General features: G+C 45.9%; 6 protein-coding genes across 6 annotated transcripts; 1 reads left to right on the top strand and 5 right to left on the bottom strand.

Moving 5' to 3' along the window:
* Nucleotides 1-1,351: 1,351 nt before the first annotated feature.
* Nucleotides 1,352-2,752, bottom strand: ATNIH1004_010160 (DUF3237 domain-containing protein; the record flags this gene model as incomplete). The annotated part of the gene is made up of 4 exons (XM_033574735.1): nt 1,352-1,651; nt 1,707-2,027; nt 2,091-2,582; nt 2,684-2,752. 4 exons carry the CDS (start codon nt 2,750-2,752, stop codon nt 1,352-1,354), a joined length of 1,182 nt encoding a protein of 393 aa, XP_033422753.1.
* Nucleotides 2,753-5,565: 2,813 nt separating this feature from the next.
* ATNIH1004_010159 (Rad21/Rec8 N terminal domain protein) lies at nt 5,566-7,782 on the bottom strand (the record flags this gene model as incomplete). The annotated part of the gene is made up of 5 exons (XM_033574734.1): nt 5,566-6,297; nt 6,356-6,811; nt 6,980-7,472; nt 7,537-7,671; nt 7,736-7,782. 5 exons carry the CDS (start codon nt 7,780-7,782, stop codon nt 5,566-5,568), a joined length of 1,863 nt encoding a protein of 620 aa, XP_033422752.1.
* A 1,383-nt stretch (nt 7,783-9,165) lies between these two features.
* On the bottom strand, nt 9,166-12,021 carry argEF (bifunctional acetylglutamate kinase/N-acetyl-gamma-glutamyl-phosphate reductase; the record flags this gene model as incomplete). The annotated part of the gene is made up of 3 exons (XM_033574733.1): nt 9,166-9,221; nt 9,271-9,511; nt 9,613-12,021. The coding sequence occupies 3 exons, from the start codon at nt 12,019-12,021 to the stop codon at nt 9,166-9,168; spliced, it is 2,706 nt and encodes a 901-aa protein (XP_033422751.1).
* Nucleotides 12,022-13,435: 1,414 nt separating this feature from the next.
* SYB1 (SNAP receptor SNC2) lies at nt 13,436-14,066 on the bottom strand (the record flags this gene model as incomplete). The annotated part of the gene is made up of 3 exons (XM_033574732.1): nt 13,436-13,452; nt 13,528-13,759; nt 13,965-14,066. 3 exons carry the CDS (start codon nt 14,064-14,066, stop codon nt 13,436-13,438), a joined length of 351 nt encoding a protein of 116 aa, XP_033422750.1.
* Nucleotides 14,067-16,548: 2,482 nt separating this feature from the next.
* Nucleotides 16,549-18,050, top strand: DCW1 (glycoside hydrolase family 76 protein; the record flags this gene model as incomplete). The annotated part of the gene is made up of 3 exons (XM_033574731.1): nt 16,549-16,672; nt 16,736-17,439; nt 17,490-18,050. 3 exons carry the CDS (start codon nt 16,549-16,551, stop codon nt 18,048-18,050), a joined length of 1,389 nt encoding a protein of 462 aa, XP_033422749.1.
* Nucleotides 18,051-18,481: 431 nt separating this feature from the next.
* On the bottom strand, nt 18,482-18,966 carry CBP4 (uncharacterized protein; the record flags this gene model as incomplete). Its single annotated transcript, XM_033574730.1, has 3 exons — nt 18,482-18,609; nt 18,691-18,875; nt 18,929-18,966. The coding sequence occupies 3 exons, from the start codon at nt 18,964-18,966 to the stop codon at nt 18,482-18,484; spliced, it is 351 nt and encodes a 116-aa protein (XP_033422748.1).
* Nucleotides 18,967-20,963: the final 1,997 nt, after the last annotated feature.

Genomic DNA, 20,963 nt, shown 5'->3' with positions numbered 1-20,963 from the left:
TTTAGATCATCCTATATTAAATAGTCATGTAAATTCTTACGATTTCTTTCCTTACTAATATCCTGGTAGATTATGTTTATGCATGAAATTACGTATGAATAGAGTTTGTTCACCTTAGTTTATTAATCTATATACCAGTTCCTGGTATTTAGGTTAGTAAAGTGGTTATGTTATTTAATCCAGTATTGTATTTGGATAGACTTGGGCAGTATGGATTTTGAGGGGTAAAACTGTACCTAGTATACTTAGGTTGTATACTGTATAGTACTGGTATATTTATAATAAGCATCTTACCTAAATCAAGTTACTGCCTTATTACTTATATTTATTAGGTCGAATAATACATGTTAAATCACCTACCTTAGATAATTAAATAAACTCATAAGTGTACACTAAACCTACATTAAAAATAATCATATATATTTAAGTTTATCAAGGTAGGTAGGTAGACAGTAAGTACTAGAATTTCTGGAATTTGGTGAACTGAATTGAATTCTATCTAATTAGCGGTATTGCGAACCATAAAGCAGGAATGAATGGAATCCTGCAATTACACGACAAACCATTACCTAGGCCATATCTGGGGTTACGGATAGATACCAAGGCGTACCTAAACCTAGAATACAGGGATCCAGGTACTGTATGGGTTTTTTGACTGCAATGAGAGAGGTAATACTCTATTTAAGCATATTTTGTCATTATTCTTTGGGTTTGGTGTTTTTATTTAGTGTTTATTTTCCGTTCCACAAAGGTCATGTTTATTTGCTTGTATATTTACTACGATTTGATGCTCATAAAGGATGTCTAGTTTGCTGATGAGGCTCTCATATCTTACTTATATATCATACTGATCAACGCATAAATAATAGGTATTCTCCATTCTCAAATAAAGATACAGAATATTTCATGGCCTTATTAGGTTAAGCAGAAGCCGGAACGAGAAAAAAAAAAAAAAATCACAAATGGTTAAGTTGCGTTGGAGATTTCGACAATCTTGTACCCTCCCTGCAACACAAATGACGTGGTACCTTACAGTGGCAATAAAAGTAGAGAAGTCATAAAAAAGAACATGGATATGTTCTGAGGAACGCTTCTAGCGGACCCATAATTGAGTACCAGATAAAAGACGAGCTTCCAAATCAGAGGCTTCAGAAACTGAGAAATACACATGAGTACTGAGATAAACTTAGAAAACGAGAGAATAACAGGAATTTTCCCCATCAAAACAGTGATTACTCGCTCAAAAACCGACAAAACAGTTGGAATATCGTGGCAGGTTAATTGACGCGGAAAGCATCGAAGATAACTACTCCAAAGTTAGCGATATGAATTCAATCCAAAGAGAGCTCCACTAGCCTTCGTGGCCCCTACGGCAGCCGCTGCCAATCCACATTAAAGTGTTCAAGAATGCATAGCGTTCGTCCCCTGTTTCCATGGAAAGATTGACCCGGTACTTGTAGGTATTAGGATTGATTGCGTCGGCCATATTCGGGTCATTAACCTTGTCTAGAATGTCCTTCGCACCCGTGAGCCATCCGCTGGTCTTCACAATGATGTACGCTGGCGGATCGTCGGCCGTCTGAAGCATGTAGCTCGCACGGAGGCTGGTGGTGGACTCTTTGGTGACGATCTGGGAATCCTGTCCTCCCGGCTGGTGATAATATTAGCAACTTGAACTGGCTCTTTGACATACATGAAAGCCTTACCAAGATTACGCCCTTGCCCCATCTACCAGCCCACTGGCCACCAATGAACGTGACCCAGTCTCTCTGACCCCAGATACTTTGACCAACGGAAACTCTGGGGTTCATCTTGATACTCATCCGGAAATCGAGTTCGAGGGAGGGCGCGGGAATCTGCAGTGAGCGAGCAACATCGCCTTCAGGGAAAGTGTGAAGAAGGTTGTTAGCGGGAATCGAGTCTTTCATCACACTGAGATAGGTCGGACACTCCAACAGGTGCTGACGCTGTCGGCTAGTGTTCTTCGCACGGACCTGCTGGCAGTAGATGCATTGCACCGACAAGCACTGTTTTATTTGTTCCCGTCAAAATCCAGTCCATATTATACCAAAGGAGCCACTGCTTCTTACCTTGTCCTCCTCCTTCGCGCGAAACTCGACAAATGCCGCATGGACGTCGTCCAATGGCGGAGCTGGAAGACTTGAGGTGGAAGTCTTCGGTTTGGATTTAGGAGTAGGGCGTGAGGCCTGTTGTGAGGCGGTTGTAGATGCGGCGCCCCCGGCAGGGCCCGACGTGGGCAAAGAAGCGCGACCCTGCATATTCTGCAGCGGTGTCTGCATCGACGTCGCATGGGGGGTGACCCCATTCGACATTATAGGACCATTTGGGGTCTGCATGGCACCCGGGCCAGGACCAGCACCAGGAGCTGTGGCAGCAGCGCCATTGGGAGTGGGTGGATAACCATTGGCGGTGATACCGTTCGGGGCGGACTGGGCGGACTGGGACTGAGCCGAGGGGTTGGTATGGCCGCGGAGACCAGGGCACTCGAGTAGGTGCTGCTTCTGACGTGAGGTATTCTTTGCGCGGATCTGCTGGCAGTAGATGCACTGGACGGAGAGACACTGGATGAAGGGAACGAGAGTAATCGGTCATGTCAGTCTGGCGGTGGGTTGAAATATTACGGGAAAGGAAATACAGGTTAGGAAGTCAGTCAGTCACACACCTTATCGTCTTCCTTGGCGCGGAACTCGACGAACGCCGCGTGAACTTCCTGGTCGACGGTACGACCCATGTTCACGACGTAAGAATTGAATAAATCGATGGTGGATGAGTTCGAGGAGATACAGGCTTAGAAAGGAGATGATTAAGATACCTCGAGCGATGGCCCTGCGATGGTGGAGGTCGAGGGAGCTGGCGAGAAGGCAGCGAGACTTGGGAGAGCGAGAGTGAAAAAGGAAGACAAGTGTTTGACCAAAGACGAGACGAGACGGGGACAAGACGAGACGGTGGCGGTTAAGTTACGCGAGACGGTCAGGACGGAACCTTACCAGCGTGCGTAATTTCGATCCCGTGCTAAGGACTCTAGTCTTCCGCCCTACTGGGTTAATTTGATCGATTTCAGCCGGGCTTTTCCACAGAAATTTAAGATGGTGTGTCTTCTCTGTAAATATGACCATTTAGTGGATCCCATTTGTCACTCTGGAGTTAATTTCATGGGTATTGATTCCCCTCTCAGTTCAGATAGATAACCATCCTAGATGCGTGTGAATCGTAATTCCATACCAATTCAAACGCGTAATTTCAGCCGACGCGAGTCGTTGGTGCCTCAGTCAGGAAAGTCTAAATTTGTCACGCGGCCTGGCTGACCAAGCCCACCAAGAAAGATTCCTCAATTTCTTCCTATCAAATCAACACCAAGCCAATAGACAGATCGAGCACGAAATAGTTTATACTACTTCACAGGATATGTCTTGATAGAGTAGACCACGATGATGAATTTACCTAGTTCATTCCCTCCAAAGCCCAGTAGTCAGTAGGTATTTGTAAGGGTGTACTACAAATACTTCGGTGTTGCCCGTACAGCGTATGGGTATCGAACGATCGACACATTTACAGTTCATAGTACCGCGTCCTGCATCATAATGGGGCAGATCTGAGAGGGGGTCTTTACATCCTTACTGGCTCAGCCTATCTCGAAGACTGATGTCCTCAGCTGTCTATTGCCCTGTCTATCGCCCACTATTAGTTGTCCTTCCCATCAACGTAGTGTAGCCAACAGCCCAACATTCACAATCAACGTGGACACGATGCCTGTTGACCAAGAGAGCACAGCTACGGTGAGCACAGCCACCACCAAAATAGCATCTTCCACATCTGCCTGCTGGGCCCAAGGTGACCATGACTTGATTCAAAAGGTTGAGGATACTACGGTGTAGTCACTGGGAAGCCCTTTTTCACTATCTACAGGTACTAAATACGTCTGTAGTAACTAGCAGGAGTTGATACTGATGTCACTTGTTTTTCTGGTTTTGATCGAATTCAGTAATACTGGGTATACCATACATGGTATGGCCCTAATGATGACCGTTGTTTTTACGCCTGAAATATCAGTGTCAGTGTTTACACTTTATAAAACCACTGCAATCCCGTCTGTTGTCTTGCTCTTCTTTTCATGTCAACAACAAATCTGGTGATCAGTCTAGCTCTACGCACTCCTTCCCTCGAATTCTGTGATCCCGAGCTGAAGTGATCTGCTCTTAGTCAGTCACTCCAGGGGCTAAGATTGACGATCGTATCGATAAGACTTCGAGGAGACTGACTCTTTGCCAATCCTCTCATAGAGGGGTATTCGACTATTTACGGAGTACTCGGTACTGCTAATTGATTCCTGTGGAAACACACGATCGGCACGATCTCTCACTCTTAATATTTGAATAATCCTGTCCTAAGTTTAACAACAAACTCGTGTCAATACTCAGTAGACACGTCAGCTTGATGTGGATCCGATGGATGCTGCCTATGCTTGGTCCACATCCAACAAAGGTAGGTGAATGTGCCGAAAGAAATCCTCGATTTCGAGCTCAGTCTCGTGTGTAGCTAAAACAAGTACTACTGGATCACATCTCGTTCCATTCTCTATATACACTGTCGAGGCAGCCATTGGCAGTTTTTGGAGTTGACCGAAGCAAGTGTTTTATAGACTTGGTCTATATTCTTTTCTCTAGGGAGATAGATCTCCTATTAATGACACAATGAACTGTCAGCTGTATGGTACCGAGTGGATATACTCTATTTTTTATATTAACTACCTTCTGCCGGATTTTTATTAAGTACAGTTTAATAATTCAGCAGAAGGCGCGTGCCTTTTTTTTTTTCTTTTCTTTTTCTTTTTCGCTTCCATAATGTCCCTGGAAGACTAGGTAGTGTACAATTGAAAAGAAACTATCTGCATTTGACCATATGAAATAAAGACAAATAAAATAGCACTCAAGGCAATAAAAAGGAAATTCTGACTCGCACGTCTTTGTTCAGAGGTATTGGGAATGGTAACATAATTAATGTAAGCAGGATACATCTAATACCTATTATGATAAATAAGGGAAATCCTTGCAGCTCATAAGTTGTTAGAATAGAGAGGCTAAAGGAACTTTAAAAAAAAATATAGACATAAGAGATACAGATGAACCATATGACTGCTCCGAAAGAAGGCGTTTTTGCAGATCATTTTTGGTGGAAATTGTCGATCGTTGTATGATAGTAAAAGAGAACATATGAGATTGAAGAAATCGCAAATGATTATAATGAAACGGCAGGGAGGTACTCTCACCAGGTTTTTTTTTTTTTTTTGCCTTTTGCATGGCGATGTTTAATCGATGCACCGATAAGAGATATAAGCAATATGAAAAAGAGCCATGAGAACATTAGAAACAATCGTGTCCCTCACAGGTCGCTATTTCGTATCAACGACTTTGCTCGTTGTCCTCCATAGGAGCTAAGAAAGAGCCCATGAATGGGAACCGGTTTAAGGTCAAATAAGTAAACGTGAGACGAGTAGGGTAAATGTTTCCTCTGAGCCTGAACGAGGTACCCATAAAGAAAATATGATTATATGTCCGCCAGACGGAGGAAGATCTCCCCGTATTCGTATCGCGCGCCGTATTCTTCTGTGCTATGGTCTTCATAGGGTTCTTGATGAACCGAAAGAAGACCCTTGGTTACAAGTGCCAGTATGTGCATAAGGCCGTGAGTAGCCACTGCTCGAGAAGTCTTCTCACGAGGGAGAAGAGTAGAGAAAGAGACAAGTTTCGAGTCACTGGCTTGATGGGCTTCAGCATCTGTATCTGCTGTCCCATTGGATACCATTCGGTTCTCCGTTTTCTTCATGAGAAATTCGAGGAAGTTCATACTGTCCTGGTCCAAGCTCGACTTTAACACTCGATCCCGAAGAGCGAGTCGATTATTAGTAGCCGCTTCTTCGGTGTCGCCGTTTCTTCCTGCACCTGCAATATTATTTGCATCGTGTTCATTCTGTAGGTAATGACTTAGGTCGAAGCCCTCCAGATCCTCGTCTATGATACCAGCCATTCCTTCCATGTCCAATGGAAAGCTACGTCCTGCGAGAGGACTGGCACTTGTCAAACGACTGCGAATTCCCCCAAGCGCTGCAGATTCGGGGAACCCACGGGACGACAAATCACTGACGCTTCCAATCCCGCGGAAGATGTTCGCAGTAACTGATCCCTGTCGAGAGCTCTTGATAGATGCCGTGATGTTCCAGGGCATTTGGGAGGAGTTATCGTCGTGAACTACTGAGGCATGACGGCCAATCTCAATATCCTATACTCGTAACATTAGCAGGAAACAGAAGAAAAGGTGAATGGAATTGGTGTACAACCTGCCAATGGCTTCCTTCAAGATCACCACGACCAACTTGATCTTCGTATTCTTCTCTTGCCCGCACACGCCGCACCTCTGACTCCGTATCACTTTCTTCACCGGATGGGCGATTACGCTTGCGTGGATTCTGAGTAGCTGTTGGATTAAGACTTTCATATAGCTCTTGCCCCGAGAAGAGATGCAGAGGATGCGCAAACCGAGACATGCCTAGCCCGACACCTACGGATCCAATTCCCTTGCCGAAAACCCACAGCGCAGCGTTTTTCTTAGCTTGGGTTGGGATTTTGTTTTGCAGCTTCTGTGCCCAAACTAGAGCCATGTTTTGCACGTATTCATTACCTAGTTGCGCCAGATCGGTAGTCCGAAGCACGGTCTCGTCATCTGATACAATGGCCTTGGGCTCTCTTCGTGATGGACGCATCGCGACATTAACAGTTTCTATAGATGTATTCATCTGGTTTACTGCTCCGATGTCAACAGGATGTTCAATGGATGGTCGAATGTCGTCTGCTGGTGCGTGATATCGATCTTGCAAGTCAATACCCAGATCATCATCTATGTTCATTGGCTTTGATTATCCTTTAGTAGATAGCTTATAATATGAAAACAAGATAGAACTCACCTGATAATCAATAGGCATACTATTATCCACGTCATTCCCTTGTGCACCGGAGGTAGGTGTCTCATTAATAAGTTTGCTTGCTCTGCGCTGTCTTGCTTCATTTTGGTAATGGTCAACTCCAAGCTCGATGATATTTCCATCTTCATCGAACTCAAAGTCAGGATGCAAAAGCACTCCATGCTCTCCATCGGCAACAGAGGCAGCGACTCCAGCAAAATCCGTACTTCGTTGCGCAGAGCCTACATCAGCCTCAGACCCGAATCCCCCTATAACTCCCATCATTGTGTCTCTGGACGAAAAGCTCAGCTGCAGACTAGAATTTCGCGTGATAGCTGATAAACTAAGATCAGGGGTCCTTGGCCACACAAGGCCGGATTCCTGAGATGATTCCTTATCAATTGGCAGTCTTAATTTTGAGAGATCGATGCCCATGCTGGGGATATCGTTTTCCGGTGCGAAGGACGGGTCATAGGGTAGAACAAGCTGATCTGGTCTATAGATGTTTACTTTAGAACGGACAAGTTAAGGTAGTAAAACGGGATGAATAGGCAACAAACCTAGCTTTTCCAGCCATCGGATCTAACCCTCCTCCTGGAACTGCTCGCAACATCATCTTCATTCTATCATGTATTGTTTGGACGTCCGTCAGCGCGTAGCCGCATTGCTGATTGTAGACCTTTGAGACACCATATCTGGAAGAGAGCGCGTCAGTCAGTAGATCATCATACCCAGTTTTCTTTGTAATGAGAAACAGACAGAAGGTTTCCCTGAAGTCTCAGCGCCATCGGTGCCGCTGGATCCATGATTACCGTGCAGGCCTTCGGAACATCCACATCTAGTATAGTCTTTCTATTAAGTCTTTTCGTGATGGATCTTGGTCCTAAAGTTGCGACCAGCCTACACCCGAGAACTCGTCAGATGCGATAGTGACAGTAAGCAGGATGAGAGATATTTTCTACCAGATTGTAGCCACTCCGTGTTCAGGAGACGTCAGTACTAATTAAAGCGATAAAATCAGCGACACATGCATCTCAGTTGAATTCGTTATAGATGAAGGATTTGGGAAAGGAAGACAGGTTACTATTTGGAATGCTTCACTTACTTTCGTGGCTGTAAAACATCTTGGATAGGTATCTTAGAATGTGCGTCTTTACAGCCTGTCTTTTATCATTTCTCTAATGAACGTAAGGACGACTTCGCAAACAATGCGATTCTCTTCGATAGAATCGATAGCCCTTGAAGACAGATTGTTGGACGAGAGAGGGGAGATGGGAATTCGAGTTTCGCGGCTGAGAGCGATCAGTTGGCTAAAAGCAAGAATCTTGCAAGTCTTTGATTGCAGCTTAAGTTGTGTGAAATGTTTTCGAGGGATGGATAAGATTGTTGAACTTAAGTCGTGCTAATAGCACATATCAAGACAAGGATATTTAAAAAGCATATAATCTGATGAAACGAAAGTCTGTGGAATGACTGGATCTCGACAACTCGACAAAATGGCAAGTAATTAGTGGCAGGATGTGCCTGTGAGTAGTTGTCGATTGGACTTCAGTAGTGAGTGGAAAGTGTTGGTACCTAGAAACACTTATTGGCAAGATAAGCCCATCATCAACTATATTATTACAATTCAATTTGATGGGTAATTGCTTACGACAGCTTTTTTAAATACCCAACCTTTTGGACCATTAAAAAGGATATCAGAGAATTAGTTCAAGCATGTAAAAAAGGGCCGATATATCACATAAAAAAAAATTACATAGTCAAAGATGGCTTTTCATTTCCTCCCTCTATATTCTGAAACTCACCAGCGCCGAAAATAACATTCGCCAAAGCGATGTAGAGAACTTTCCATTTGGCGCAGACAGACTAGAAAATCAAAATAGGGTCAAATATTTGTAGGCAGACAAAGGCAAGATTTCTATAAACTGAGAATCCAAGCGAGGAGGCGCAAGACGTGGCTAGGTTGACTATGAAAAGGATGCAAGAAAAAATGTCTTGTAACTGTGTTCAACCGATAGCAGCCAAACAAGATGCACACTGGGTATGAGACACGCAGGAAAATAAAAAATAGGACACTCAAGGGCACCTGACAGTGTTTGGTCAAGACAGAAAGTAAATTCCCATTCTTCATATACCTATCCTTCCACTATACGAGAGCTATATGCTATGCGTTTCCCAAGAACGCATATCTATTCCGACGGGATGCCCTCGTACTCGCCATATCCGAGGGCCAAATTCATGTTTTCTGTGAAAAATTAAAAACAGTACAGGTGGTTAGAATTTGAACTACTTACGGAGGCATTGGGTGGCTGCGCCCTTCAGCAAGTTGTCAATGGTAGCACAAACCACTACCCGCTTGCCGCTGGAGTGAACAGCAAAGCCGCCAACCTCGACACCGTGACGACCAGCAATGTTCTTAACCAGAGGGGGCTCGCCAACAATCTTCACAAGCTTCTCACCCGCATAACGTTCCTGGAAGAGATTCCGAATGTCACGAGAGCTCATTTCCTTCTTCAGTGGAATGCTGATAGTGTGCTACAGGAAAGGTTAATGCCAATTAGAACATAAATAATAAGCTATGAAAGGAAGGTGGACCCTTCAACTCAAAAAGGTAGAAAAGGGAGAGAAGCACATACGTGGATTCCTTGGAACCAGACTGCAACGTGAGGTATGAATGCAACACTGGTTCCAAGCTGGAAGCTGATCTCCCTTTCATGGATATGATCAGTCAAACTGTACGGAATGATGTTGTTGGTAAGATTCTGAACATCATTCTTGGGACTTGGCTTGGTACCAGCTCCCGAGTAACCAGAAACACCGAAAGTAGTGGGCTGTCCTCCGAGATAGGGGATAAGGGGGGCAATTCCAATCTGGGCTGCAGTTGCATAACAACCAGGGTTGGAAATGCGCGTGGCCTGAGCGATGGTGGAGCGACTGATCAACTCGGGAAGACCGTAGGTCCATTTGGGATCGAAACGATAGTCAGCACTCAAATCAACAATGACATTGCCTTTCTCCGAACCCTGGTCAACTGCATCGACAAATGGCTTGCAGACTCCATTTGGCAAGGCCATGACCCAGCAGTCAACATCACCATTGGCCGACATGCGCTTAACATCTTCTGGGCTGAGATTCTCGTAGATGATCTCGCGCTTGTCATATCCCTGCAGCTTCTTACCAACAAGCTCACGAGAAGAGACATGACGCAGATCCATGTGAGGATGGGCATTGAGCAAGTTGATCAGAGCTTGACCGGTGTATCCACGGGCTCCAATGAGAGCAACCTTGGCAGGCTGGCTATTAGACATATTCTTCTCTCCCAGGGGGGGGTTGGGGTTCGTTGTGGCATAAGTCCGAACAGCGGTCACGGAAACTGCAGGGCGTCCTGACCGAGCAGTACGCAAGGCGTTACCGGTCGAGGAAAAGGCACGTTTCTGTTCAACAGAAGCGCCACTGGCACCGAATCCCTTGCCGATATTGGTGGCGGCCTGAGCAGCTCGGTGCAATCGCGATTCGAGGTTAATATCACCAAACATCTGGCGGCCGTGCCGGTTGAATTCCTGCACCAGCTGCTTGACCTCGTCACCGCTCTCAATGCCGTACCAGAATAGAACCTCGCCTTCGCGGCTCAGGCTGCCATCTGCCTTGTCAAAGAACCAAGTCAGGTTCTCATCATCCTCCTTAACAGTCCACACGAGCTTGGGGAATTCCTTCTTGATGGACGAAAAGACGTTGTCGGCCACATTGGTCAACCATCCCGACTTGGTAATAGTGAACGTGGCAAGGTGGGCCAAAGAGGTACCAGCATCCTTCTGAGGGGGCAAAACCACGGCCAGAGCCTCCATGGGCTCATCGTAATAAACCTTGAAGTTGCGCTCCTTCAAGCCTTCGACGTAACGGTCGACGGTGGCGCGGGCATCAAGACCCTCTCGGTCACGTACCAGAACATCCTTCAGCTTCTCTAAGTCCTCAAACTCGGAGAGAGAAGTCTTGGTGTGCACCTTGTTGCCTCTGCGGATCAATGTACCAGCACCAGAATCGGTAAAAAGCTCTTTCTGCAGATCGGCAGGATGAATAATAGCCACACTCGAGGTACGAGGGAGATCACTCAAGAGATCCTTCATCTCCTTGATTTTCAGCCGAGTGCCGTGGCGCACCCACCATTGACTCATCAGATGCTCATACTCCTCATCCAAGTTGATCGCAGAGATCTTCTCTCCGGTATCGCCATTGAAAAGTCCACCCTTTTCCGCAAGGTATACGATCTTGAGAGGCTGAAGAGAACGAGCCAGCTCACCAGCAGCGACATCAGCATTGACGTTGAGGATCTGGCCATCCGGAGTTTCCGCCATGGAGGTCAGGATTGGGAGACAGCCAGCTTCAATCGCAGACTCAATTGGTTTCTTGTTCACCCCATTGATCTTGCCAACAAGGTTATATCTTTCCTTGTCGAGATAGTCGGCAGTAAACACGCCAGCGGTAAGGGGACGGGCCCGTACACCCATGCGCTCCAACTCCTCGATCAGCTTCAGGTTCTCTTCCAAAAACAGCTTCCTAGCAAGAGCCAAGGTTCTTCCATCGGTCACCCTGATGCCATCCTCAAAGTGTGGTTCCACGCCAGCCTCCTCCAATAGGCGATTAAGCTGCGGCCCCGCGCCGTGGACAACAATGGGGTAGAGTCCGACATGATTGAGGAATGCGAGAGCCGAAGAAAGGGTGTGAAGATGTTCGGTGATGATGGCACCGCCGACCTTGATGACGGCGAACTGCTGGGAGGAAACAGAGGTGAAGTGTGAGAGGTACTGCTGGACCTCACGCTTCGAACCGATGTTACTCAGCAACTGGACGACGGTAGACCGGGTCGAAGACAACTGGGTGTCCGTAGCACGGGAGTAGTGGCGTCCCTGCAACAATGGCACCGCAGAAGCCTTGATGGAGTGACGGGCAGAAGCGAGTCTCGCAGGAGAAATGACGTGCGGTGCGGAGAGCGCTCGGAGGGGCTTGCTGGTGGAAGCTCTCCGCACAGCAGTGCGAAGGGAGAACATCTTGCCAGCCAGCATGCGGCAGCTTCAGTGCTTAGTCGGACAGGAAATCTGGAGGACGAAGGACGATAAAATGTAAGAGAGTCGTAAGAAGAGGGGTCAAGATGAAAGAAAGAAACAAGAATACAGTGAGGGAAAAAAAAATGTGTGGAGGTTGCGGGTTGACTGAATTGCCGCCCCAAAGAGTTTGATCTTCCCAAAGATTGATTATCGGCGACGCCTCGGAGTCATCGAGTGGATGACTGGGTCGTACGAACTCAGTAGTCGGCTAGTTCGCCGGCAGGGTCACCGCCAACGAACGGACCTGCGCGGTTTTTTCTGGGTCACCCCCTGGCGTCCAAAATCCGAAATGCAATCTTCCCAAAAAGAAGGCAGAGGTGACGACTACCTAGATAGTGAGGGATTAACAAATGACCAGTCTCAATTAGACGCAACGAACAGAACCCGGGAAGAAGGAAGGGAAGACAGAGGGAAAAACTGCCAGTGCGGTGAACTTGTGCCTGAATGCTTGGCTGCGACTTTCGGAGCCGAAAATGGGCCTCCCTGCGGCGTGGCTCTGGGAAATAATAAAATACACAATGTCAGTCCCTCTTTTTTTCTACACACGTAATGGAAAAAGACCTCAAAGTAGCCAATCGTCCTGGTCAATTTCCATAAAGCAATAATCTGCGCATTATCAGATCTCAGCCGGGCATGCTACTGGCCTACCATGTCTCTAGTCAACGAATAAACTTCGTCTTGGCTGTCGACGATGGATCCTTGCCCCGATGTAATTCCTGGATGTCATCTCGTATTGCATCGGGTCCTTCGTTATCTGATCTTTTAGCTAATAATAATATCTCCCCTTCGCCCTAGGACTCTAATGATCCACTTCTCTCTATGTTGTCAAGTCCTAATAGGTGCAGGTCCCATGTCTGACGATTTATTCTCGACTCATGTCTCTTTTTAGCGGTCCCGATGTAATTAAAATATATATATATTAAAAAAAAAACCTACGAGCAGTTCTTATGAAGATGAACAATGTTTATCAAGAGCAAAGTTCATTAAAGTTCAAGGCTAAGGAAAGACATAGGAAAGAACATAGGAAAAAAAAAAAGAAAAGAAAAGAAAAGAAACGAAATAAGACACAATAGTGTACTCAAACACAGGGGAGCACCGGAGTATCATTTACATCTTCACCGTCGAGTATTTGTGTGATAGGGCCCCATCTGAAACTCGAATCGGTTCATAACATCCATGGCGTATAGAGACAAGACTTTCTTTAATCGTGAAAACCAAGTTGGGTTGGCGCCCGAGCAAAAACAAGCATAAGGTATTAATAGCTGAAAGCATGGAAAGCTTCGCGATCACAACACAGGTAACCCAGCTGCGTAACATCCATTCCCAAGCAAAACGTGACTGCTGTTGCAAGCATGGCTTAACGGGTGGTAACAACTGCAGGCGTTAGGTGTTAGCATATTGGCCGTAATCATCCAGGCGGTCAACCGCTCAAAAGACAACAGAACATACCGGCAGGAACAATAATGACTACCAGCAAGAGGATAACGCAGATAACCAGGCATACGCGCATTTTCATGTCCTTCCACCACATTTGCTTCCGCACACGGTTGGCACCTCGGCGGAATCCTTGAGCCGACACGGCCAGGTTATCAGTCTTATCCTGCAGAGAGTCTAGACGTTCACCGCGTTCCGAAACCTTGTAAATATTTGAACGCATAGTATCGACAGTCTCCTGGATTTTCTATTTCAAGGGTCAGCATGAATTCTTGATACGGAAATACCCAGCACTCCGTCGTTAGGAGTCAAGAACTATTCAAGAGATACTTGATTGAGGGCTAGACTTAGGGGCATGAAAGCACTTGAATGGGTCCCATATTGATTCAAAAGTGCCGAAAAGACGTATTTTTGTAATCAGAAGGTTTACGCGGTCGAAATTGCCCACTTACTTTGTCAATTTCCCTTGTTCTGGGGTCGCCATTTTGCGCAGCGCTGGCGGTGGCTCCGTTGGAGCCAGAAGGGATATAAGGATCATATGGCTGCTCAGACATGGTATAATTCTCGAGACGTTGAGTAACGGTGAAGTCGTAGGAGCTGGTGGATCACCAGGTTACTTCGTTGGAGAGATACGTATTTGGCTGGCTTTTGTTCTCACAGGGGAATGGAAAAGGGGGGAAGAGAGGTCTCGAAACCAACGGCCGCACACAGAGACACGCGAACGGATTTGTTTAAAGAGATCCACTAGGTCTTCAGTGGTGGTGGGATGATAGGTGCAAAAGGGAGACGTTGATAGCACTGCTGTGGTGAAACTGACAAGGTGTGATGAATCGCCGCCTCCCGCCTTTGGAGATTGCAGACATCTCTGTTCGGTCGGGGACACAACACGTGACCTTAGTGACTATGGGACAAGCAACAGCCAGGCAGCTATTTTTATACTACGCAGTATGTAATGAGACAGGAAAGCCAGAGGCTATAAATGAAACAGAGAGACGGGAAACTAAGAATCTAGTCTATCTTTAAAGCTTTGAGGTTTGAGTAATTATGTTGGTAGTGGCTGCCAATCCTGAATGTCCAGAAAAATTGTCCCTATTTCTTCCTGGCCCGGTTAATAACTAAGCAGGTTACAGGTCACATAGGCTTGTTCCATTAACTGTCATAGTAGAGTATGACGAAGTACGGAGAAGGTGCAATAATAGTAATAAAATTCTGTTCCATTAGAGCCTATTCGTCGAATCCCAGCGGTATTAGAGCATTGGCGGTGTAATCAAGGAGAGAGGCTGTGGCACCAACCAGTTTGATTCTGCACTCCCAGTGATCTGCCACGTGAAGCTGTGTGGTTCCTCTGCAACAGTACTCCATAGTCCGGAAGCGGCGGATCTCAAAGGACCCTGATGGGTCAGATACTGGGATAACTTGAGTCCCTGAACATTTGACAGGACAACTGGCCCTTTTCTTAGTTTAGCCCAGTCTAATTTTACCTCTTCAGGTTAGGCTTTCCTACATTTGGGACAACTTCATTTGTCAACATGTACAAGAAGTTGATTTAAATCGCCACCAAACAAAGCATTATAGGTACTCAGCTACCTAATTGAGCATCCCATTATGACTAACAACTTAACTATATTTCCTTGCACAGCATAGCAGCCTTGAAATCGTGCTATCAGACTTCATAGTCTATTTTTAGAAGTGGATTGCGGCACAGTAGATGTTTGAAAGGCTATTAAAGGATAAGATGCAGTAGCACTTTACTTTACTATAGGAGGCTAATATGCAAATACACAATACACAATATACAGTGAAAAGAAACATGGAATATATTTTTAACGTTGCTGAATGACCTCTTATATCTCCCTAACATTGGCATATATATATATATCATAACACGTGCGACGCCCCCGGAGCCATTTACCGACTCTATTTCCACACCCAAATACTTCTTAATCCATTCTTGACAAACCCAGAATAAGATTGATGGCCCTCCAAATTAACTGCTGCGTTTAGTTTGACACTACCCTTGTCTAATTCGTGGTTCCAAAAGCGGCAAGACGCTAGGCCCTAACTAAATGAATGAATGACCTGCTCACTAAAGATCCATATGGAAAGCCCAAGACTGTGTGGTCTTTGCCAAGTCGAACTTCGTCCTCACTGCCTCCTTTTCGAAAATTTCTCTCGTAACTTGAAAATGTGTTTCAATATTTCTGAAAAGGGGCATCCACTGATTTATGCCTTTAAACATAAGGGAACAGCAAGGTCCCGAATATGGCTAGTGGTTTGAGGACATTCATTCCGCCAAATGACAGAATAAACCCCAAATCTGCCCTGTACGGGATAAATTCAGCCCTCGACCTCCGACGGTTCCGCTGTTGGTGTGACCACGCCAAGTCTCTTGGCCTGTATTCGGAGTATGTTTTTGGCCACTAGGGGACAACCCTATGATGGCATATTGGTGCCGGATTGTTCCATATCGGTCACCTTGGCGGCATTTAAAGGGACTTGTGCAGTCTTGGGAGTTGGTCCTGCACACCTTTGGGCCCTTGTGCCCAGTGTCTGCCTAGTTCTACAACTGTTTATTGTCTCTCCACCTTCAATGTCTGCTGGTGTTCGGTTGAAATAGGAGATTGTAATAAGTACCTATCAGCGGTGGTATCGCATTCTTTGATGATGCCTCAAACTTTTCACTTCTCTGATCTTTAGGTTTCTTTTATTGGCTTTATGCCAGCTTCCTCTCGTTTCCCATTGGGCAACCCTGATAAGTCTTTATGTTGACTTATTAAATCAAAACAACTGACATTCTCTTCTCATCCCTATCAAATCACTGAAATTTCGGAACCTTCTTTTGACTCGTTGCTTTGTAGGGGTCGCTATCTCTTGTTGTACCCTATCACCTATTATTCTCTTCCTTCTTGTACTAATATCAATCAACATCTCGTTACCCATCTTTGTTTACGTATAACCGCTATTTCCCTTGGACATAAGTCTTCGTCAAAGCCTGCTTCCGCAATACCCACGTACCTGTTAGCTGCCCAGGCCAATATGCAGCTAAGAAAATGGGTACACTGCGACTCTCCGTCATCATGGGTTGCACTGCTTGTGTCTATGCTTTTGATAGGAGCTCGGACGGTACAAGCATCTATTGATCTTGATCTAAAAAGCAAAGGTGCGTTTTACGGACAGCATGCAGTGTCATGTAATATTCCAGGTGATACTTACATATATAAAGAATCTATTAAAGAGGCAGCGAAAACTGTAGCATCTGGAATGCTGAAGTATTACACGGGTTACCGGCCGGGTGATGTGCCTGGTAACCTTCCAGATCCATACTATTGGTGGGAAGCTGGAGCGATGTTTAATGCAATGGTGGAATATTGGTATTACACAGGGGATGCTCAATGGAATGAAATTACAACGCAAGCTCTGCTCCACCAGGCCGGACCAGGGGCTGATTTCATGCCAGCAAATCAAACAAGAACACTTGGGAATGATGATCAGGCATTCTGGGGGCTGGCAGCTATGTCAGCTGCTGAAGTGAAGTTCCCTGATCCACCAAAAGACGAACCCCAGTGGCTTGCACTGGCACAGGCTGTTTTTAACAAACAATATCCGCGCTGGGACAATACCACTTGTGGTGGTGGTTTAAAATGGCAGATATTCACATTCAATAATGGCTACAACTACAAGAACACCGTGTCTAATGGGTGTTTCTTTAACTTAGCCTCGCGACTGGCGGTATATACCGGTAATCGAACCTATGCAGAATGGGCGGAAAAAACATGGGACTGGGTTTACAACACCGGGCTCATTAGCAAGGATTACCACTTTTACGATGGAACAGACGACAAAGGCAACTGCACAGAACTAAACCATGACCAATGGACATACAACACTGGACTCTTTCTGCTCGGAGCAGCTCACATGTATCACTTTGTAAGTAAAAGTTACCTTCCAGTCACCGGATTGCAGCTGATCACTGCTAGACGGACAAATCCGAGATTTGGAAAACTCGACTGGAGAAGATAATCAAGGGACTGGATGTTTTCTTTCTTCGCAACGTCATGAGTGAGAGGGCCTGTGAGCCAATTGGCTCATGTAACGTTGATCAACGATCTTTCAAAGCCTATCTCTCACGCTGGATGTCCCACACCATTCAAATCGCACCGTTCACATACGATCTTCTCATGCCAAAGCTTCGAGCATCTGCTGAAGCAGCCGCGCTGCAGTGCAATGGCCCTGATAATGCTTGCGGTTTGCGTTGGTACCGAAACGATTCGTTCGATGGCAGTACTGGCGTCGGGGAGCAAATGGCCGCCCTTGATATTATCCAGGGCCATTTGGTCGACTACGTCGACAAACGAGTGACGACGAAAACCGGTGGTACCAGTAAAGGTAACCCAAATGCCGGGACTGGGATCTCCGACGAAGAGACGGCAGGAATTAAAGAACGACCAATCTCCACGGGTGATCAGGTGGGTGCTGGCATACTTACTGCCATCATTGTGGTATGCACTGTGTATGGAGTGTATTTTATGGTCGCCTGATGGTCTGACCTCCAAGGCGATGTCGGAGAGGATATAGAAAGGCGAGTCTGTCGATTTGTATTTATGTATATACCGCTCCTGAGGCTTTCTTGGATCCTTTGTAGAGAGGGGCATGAGTTAATTTACCCCCCCAGAACAGTGAAGTCTAGAGCGGCTCTTATAGTATCTTCATTGGAGATTATTTTTATCTCGACACAGGAATATCTGTACACTCGTTGGTTCATCCGACCTCGTTCCATAATAATACAATTGTGAAAGCGCCCGCCAAAACTCCATACATATATTTATCCATCTCTTCTTGCATAGTAGCACCTAGAAGCGAGTAGTAGTCCCCATAGTCTGCCGTAACGATTCGATATGAGTACAATTAAGAGAGAAAACTGTTTGTTTTTACCAATTCTCAACTGTCAAATTCGGTTGAGAATATCCATCTATTTATCTCCTAGCAGCTCCTTCCGCATTTCCTCACGCTGTACCTTAGCTTCGTCTTTGGCTTGACTCCGTTGCGCTTCGAGCTCGGAACGTTTCTGTTTCTCCTGCTCTTGAGCTGCGAACCAGACTAAAGACGCAGAAATGTTTGTTAGCCCTGCTAACTATACCCAAGCCTGGGGGAGGGAAGAGGAGAGAAGAAAAAACGGACTGGACTTATCCGACTTCGACCATTGCTTTAACCGATTGACATAGTCGTCGAATTCTTGCGCTCGACGATCACCATCCTCCTGACTCCGCTTCTGTAACTCAGGGTTGTATCGCTTGAACAGTTCTTCGTCGGTAGGACGGATGGATTGAACGAACATCGGGCCACCAACACAAATGACAGTGCCACTGTTTCTGTTAGAGGCTGATCACATGCGCGTGAACTATGGGAATTATCTTACGCTACCAGCATCTTCAACCAAGTTCCGGCTCGGGACATACTGGCGGTAGGTGATTGGGTTTGGATTTAGCTGAAGTAAAAGAATAATGTCAGGATGGTATGTAATTAGAGTCAATTGGTGTGTCCCTGGATCCACATAGGATGAATCGGCAGATGAGGCATGCTATGCGCGTAAAGGTTATTCTGATTCAGTGACTTGGATGGCACGATGACCGATATGTGGCTGTGGTGAGGCTTGAAGGCGGTGGGAAAAGTGGCGCAGCAAACGGCCCTTTCTCGCCTTATTTCTTGTTCTCTTTTCGGCACATCTCCGTTAAGCAAGGCAGTCGACATCATAGGCTGCCAAGCTACGGAGTAAAATGAAAAAGTTCTTCTTTGTCCCACTTGCTTAAGGAACTAAATGTATTTATTTCTACTTTGTATATTGAACTACTGGCGCCTAAATTTCGGAAAGTCGAGTCTGGAGAATGACCTAGTCTTCGTCGCATCCTTTTATATCCATTAAATGTCATGTTTAAGACATTCTGGCCGCCCACCTGGTCAAAACAGGTAAGGGATTGTAAAGCTACTTACTCTTATGCCGCATTTTGCCTCTGGAGGAAGCTTGCCGAGTTTTCGGCAGCTATTCGATGATCAACGTTCTAGTCTCCTCAAACTTCCAGAGCCGTTAATTGAACCATTATTCCTATTTGTTTTGTGTGATTCGTAGAGTCCTTTCCTCTCTCTTCTACTCGCCTGATTGGCAATTTTCGTGCTCCTCGGCTGGGCTAAATGGCTTCCAATTATCTATCACATCATAATGGAATAATCCCAGCGGCAAGGGCGTCATCTTAGGCCAAGATTTCGGATCTCAGAGCGATACATCTACTAGGCAAGGGCATGCTAAAACGCTTAACAATGTGGCATGCACGGCAACTCCAATGCTCCTCGGTGGAGAGTATTTGCCATCGAAAGGATCCAGTGTCTTCAACAATGCTGTCACCAGTTTGAATCAAAGCACCTGGTGGCGAATGATATGAGCTAAACACACCTACTGCAGACAAATGAGCGGCACGCCCGGAGCCCCTGCGTTTTAAGCGGAGATTATTTTCTGCTCGTACTCGTAATATCCTGCATGTACTCCGTAGCAGAATACACGTATTCCGTATGTGAGTAAGCAATCAGCACAAGCTCTCCGTGTAGGAGGTCGAGCACATACTACATTAGCTGTGACACAGTGGCATGCTCCTGATGATCAGTCTGTTTGGAATTTACACCAGCGGAATGGGGCAAAAATGGTAACACACTCGACGTCATATCCCACTGTCGCAGCCTTGGTTGGGCCCCTTTTTTATCTGTAAGTGGGAATGAATGGGTTGGGACTATAGATCCCTAATTGGGTCTGCCAAGAATGACTCGCCGGGGGTTTCCTGCGTTGTGTGTAGCACGGAGAGCATAGGGACCATCAGCAGCACACACACAGGGCTTAGAGCCATAATGGGAGAAGCCAGACGGTTATAAAGAGCGGCAAGAGCATGATGATGGTAGGAAAGTACGATGGTTAAATAAGACTAATATCATTTAACGCTACCAACATCCTTACGGTCGGGCGGGGCAGTCAGTAAGTGGACACAAAGAAAGAAAGGTGTGGGTCAAGCTAGAGAGGAACCATTCCAAAAGTTGTCAGGCAAGTCAAGTTGCAGGCGTGAACAAGTCATCCACACATCCAGCCAAAGTGGATAGACCAGCAGGAGAGGATGAAAACAGCAGTCATCAGATCATTAATTAATAAGAATACGAAACTATGGATTTAAGTTCGGGAATACACCACTTATTTTCCTCTTGAAATAGATGGTCTATTGCAATGAATAATAATTAATTTCTCTCAATTCCTCCGATTCTATTCGTGGGTACCGGCCTGCCTTATTCTTCCTTTCCAGGTACTTAGTGCTACTTCCTAGTACTTCCTCGCCTTACAGCCCAAGTGCTTCTCCTGCTTTACGCCGGCGCTTCCACCTTCCTCTCTCCCCAAATTGGTCACACGCTCGTTTCAAACC

Source organism: Aspergillus tanneri (genome assembly GCF_003426965.1).
Source record: "Aspergillus tanneri strain NIH1004 chromosome Unknown AapTan_5_pilon_pilon_pilon, whole genome shotgun sequence".
NCBI classification, from domain to species: domain Eukaryota; kingdom Fungi; phylum Ascomycota; class Eurotiomycetes; order Eurotiales; family Aspergillaceae; genus Aspergillus; species Aspergillus tanneri.
This window is presented reverse-complemented; position numbering and strand designations above follow the sequence as displayed.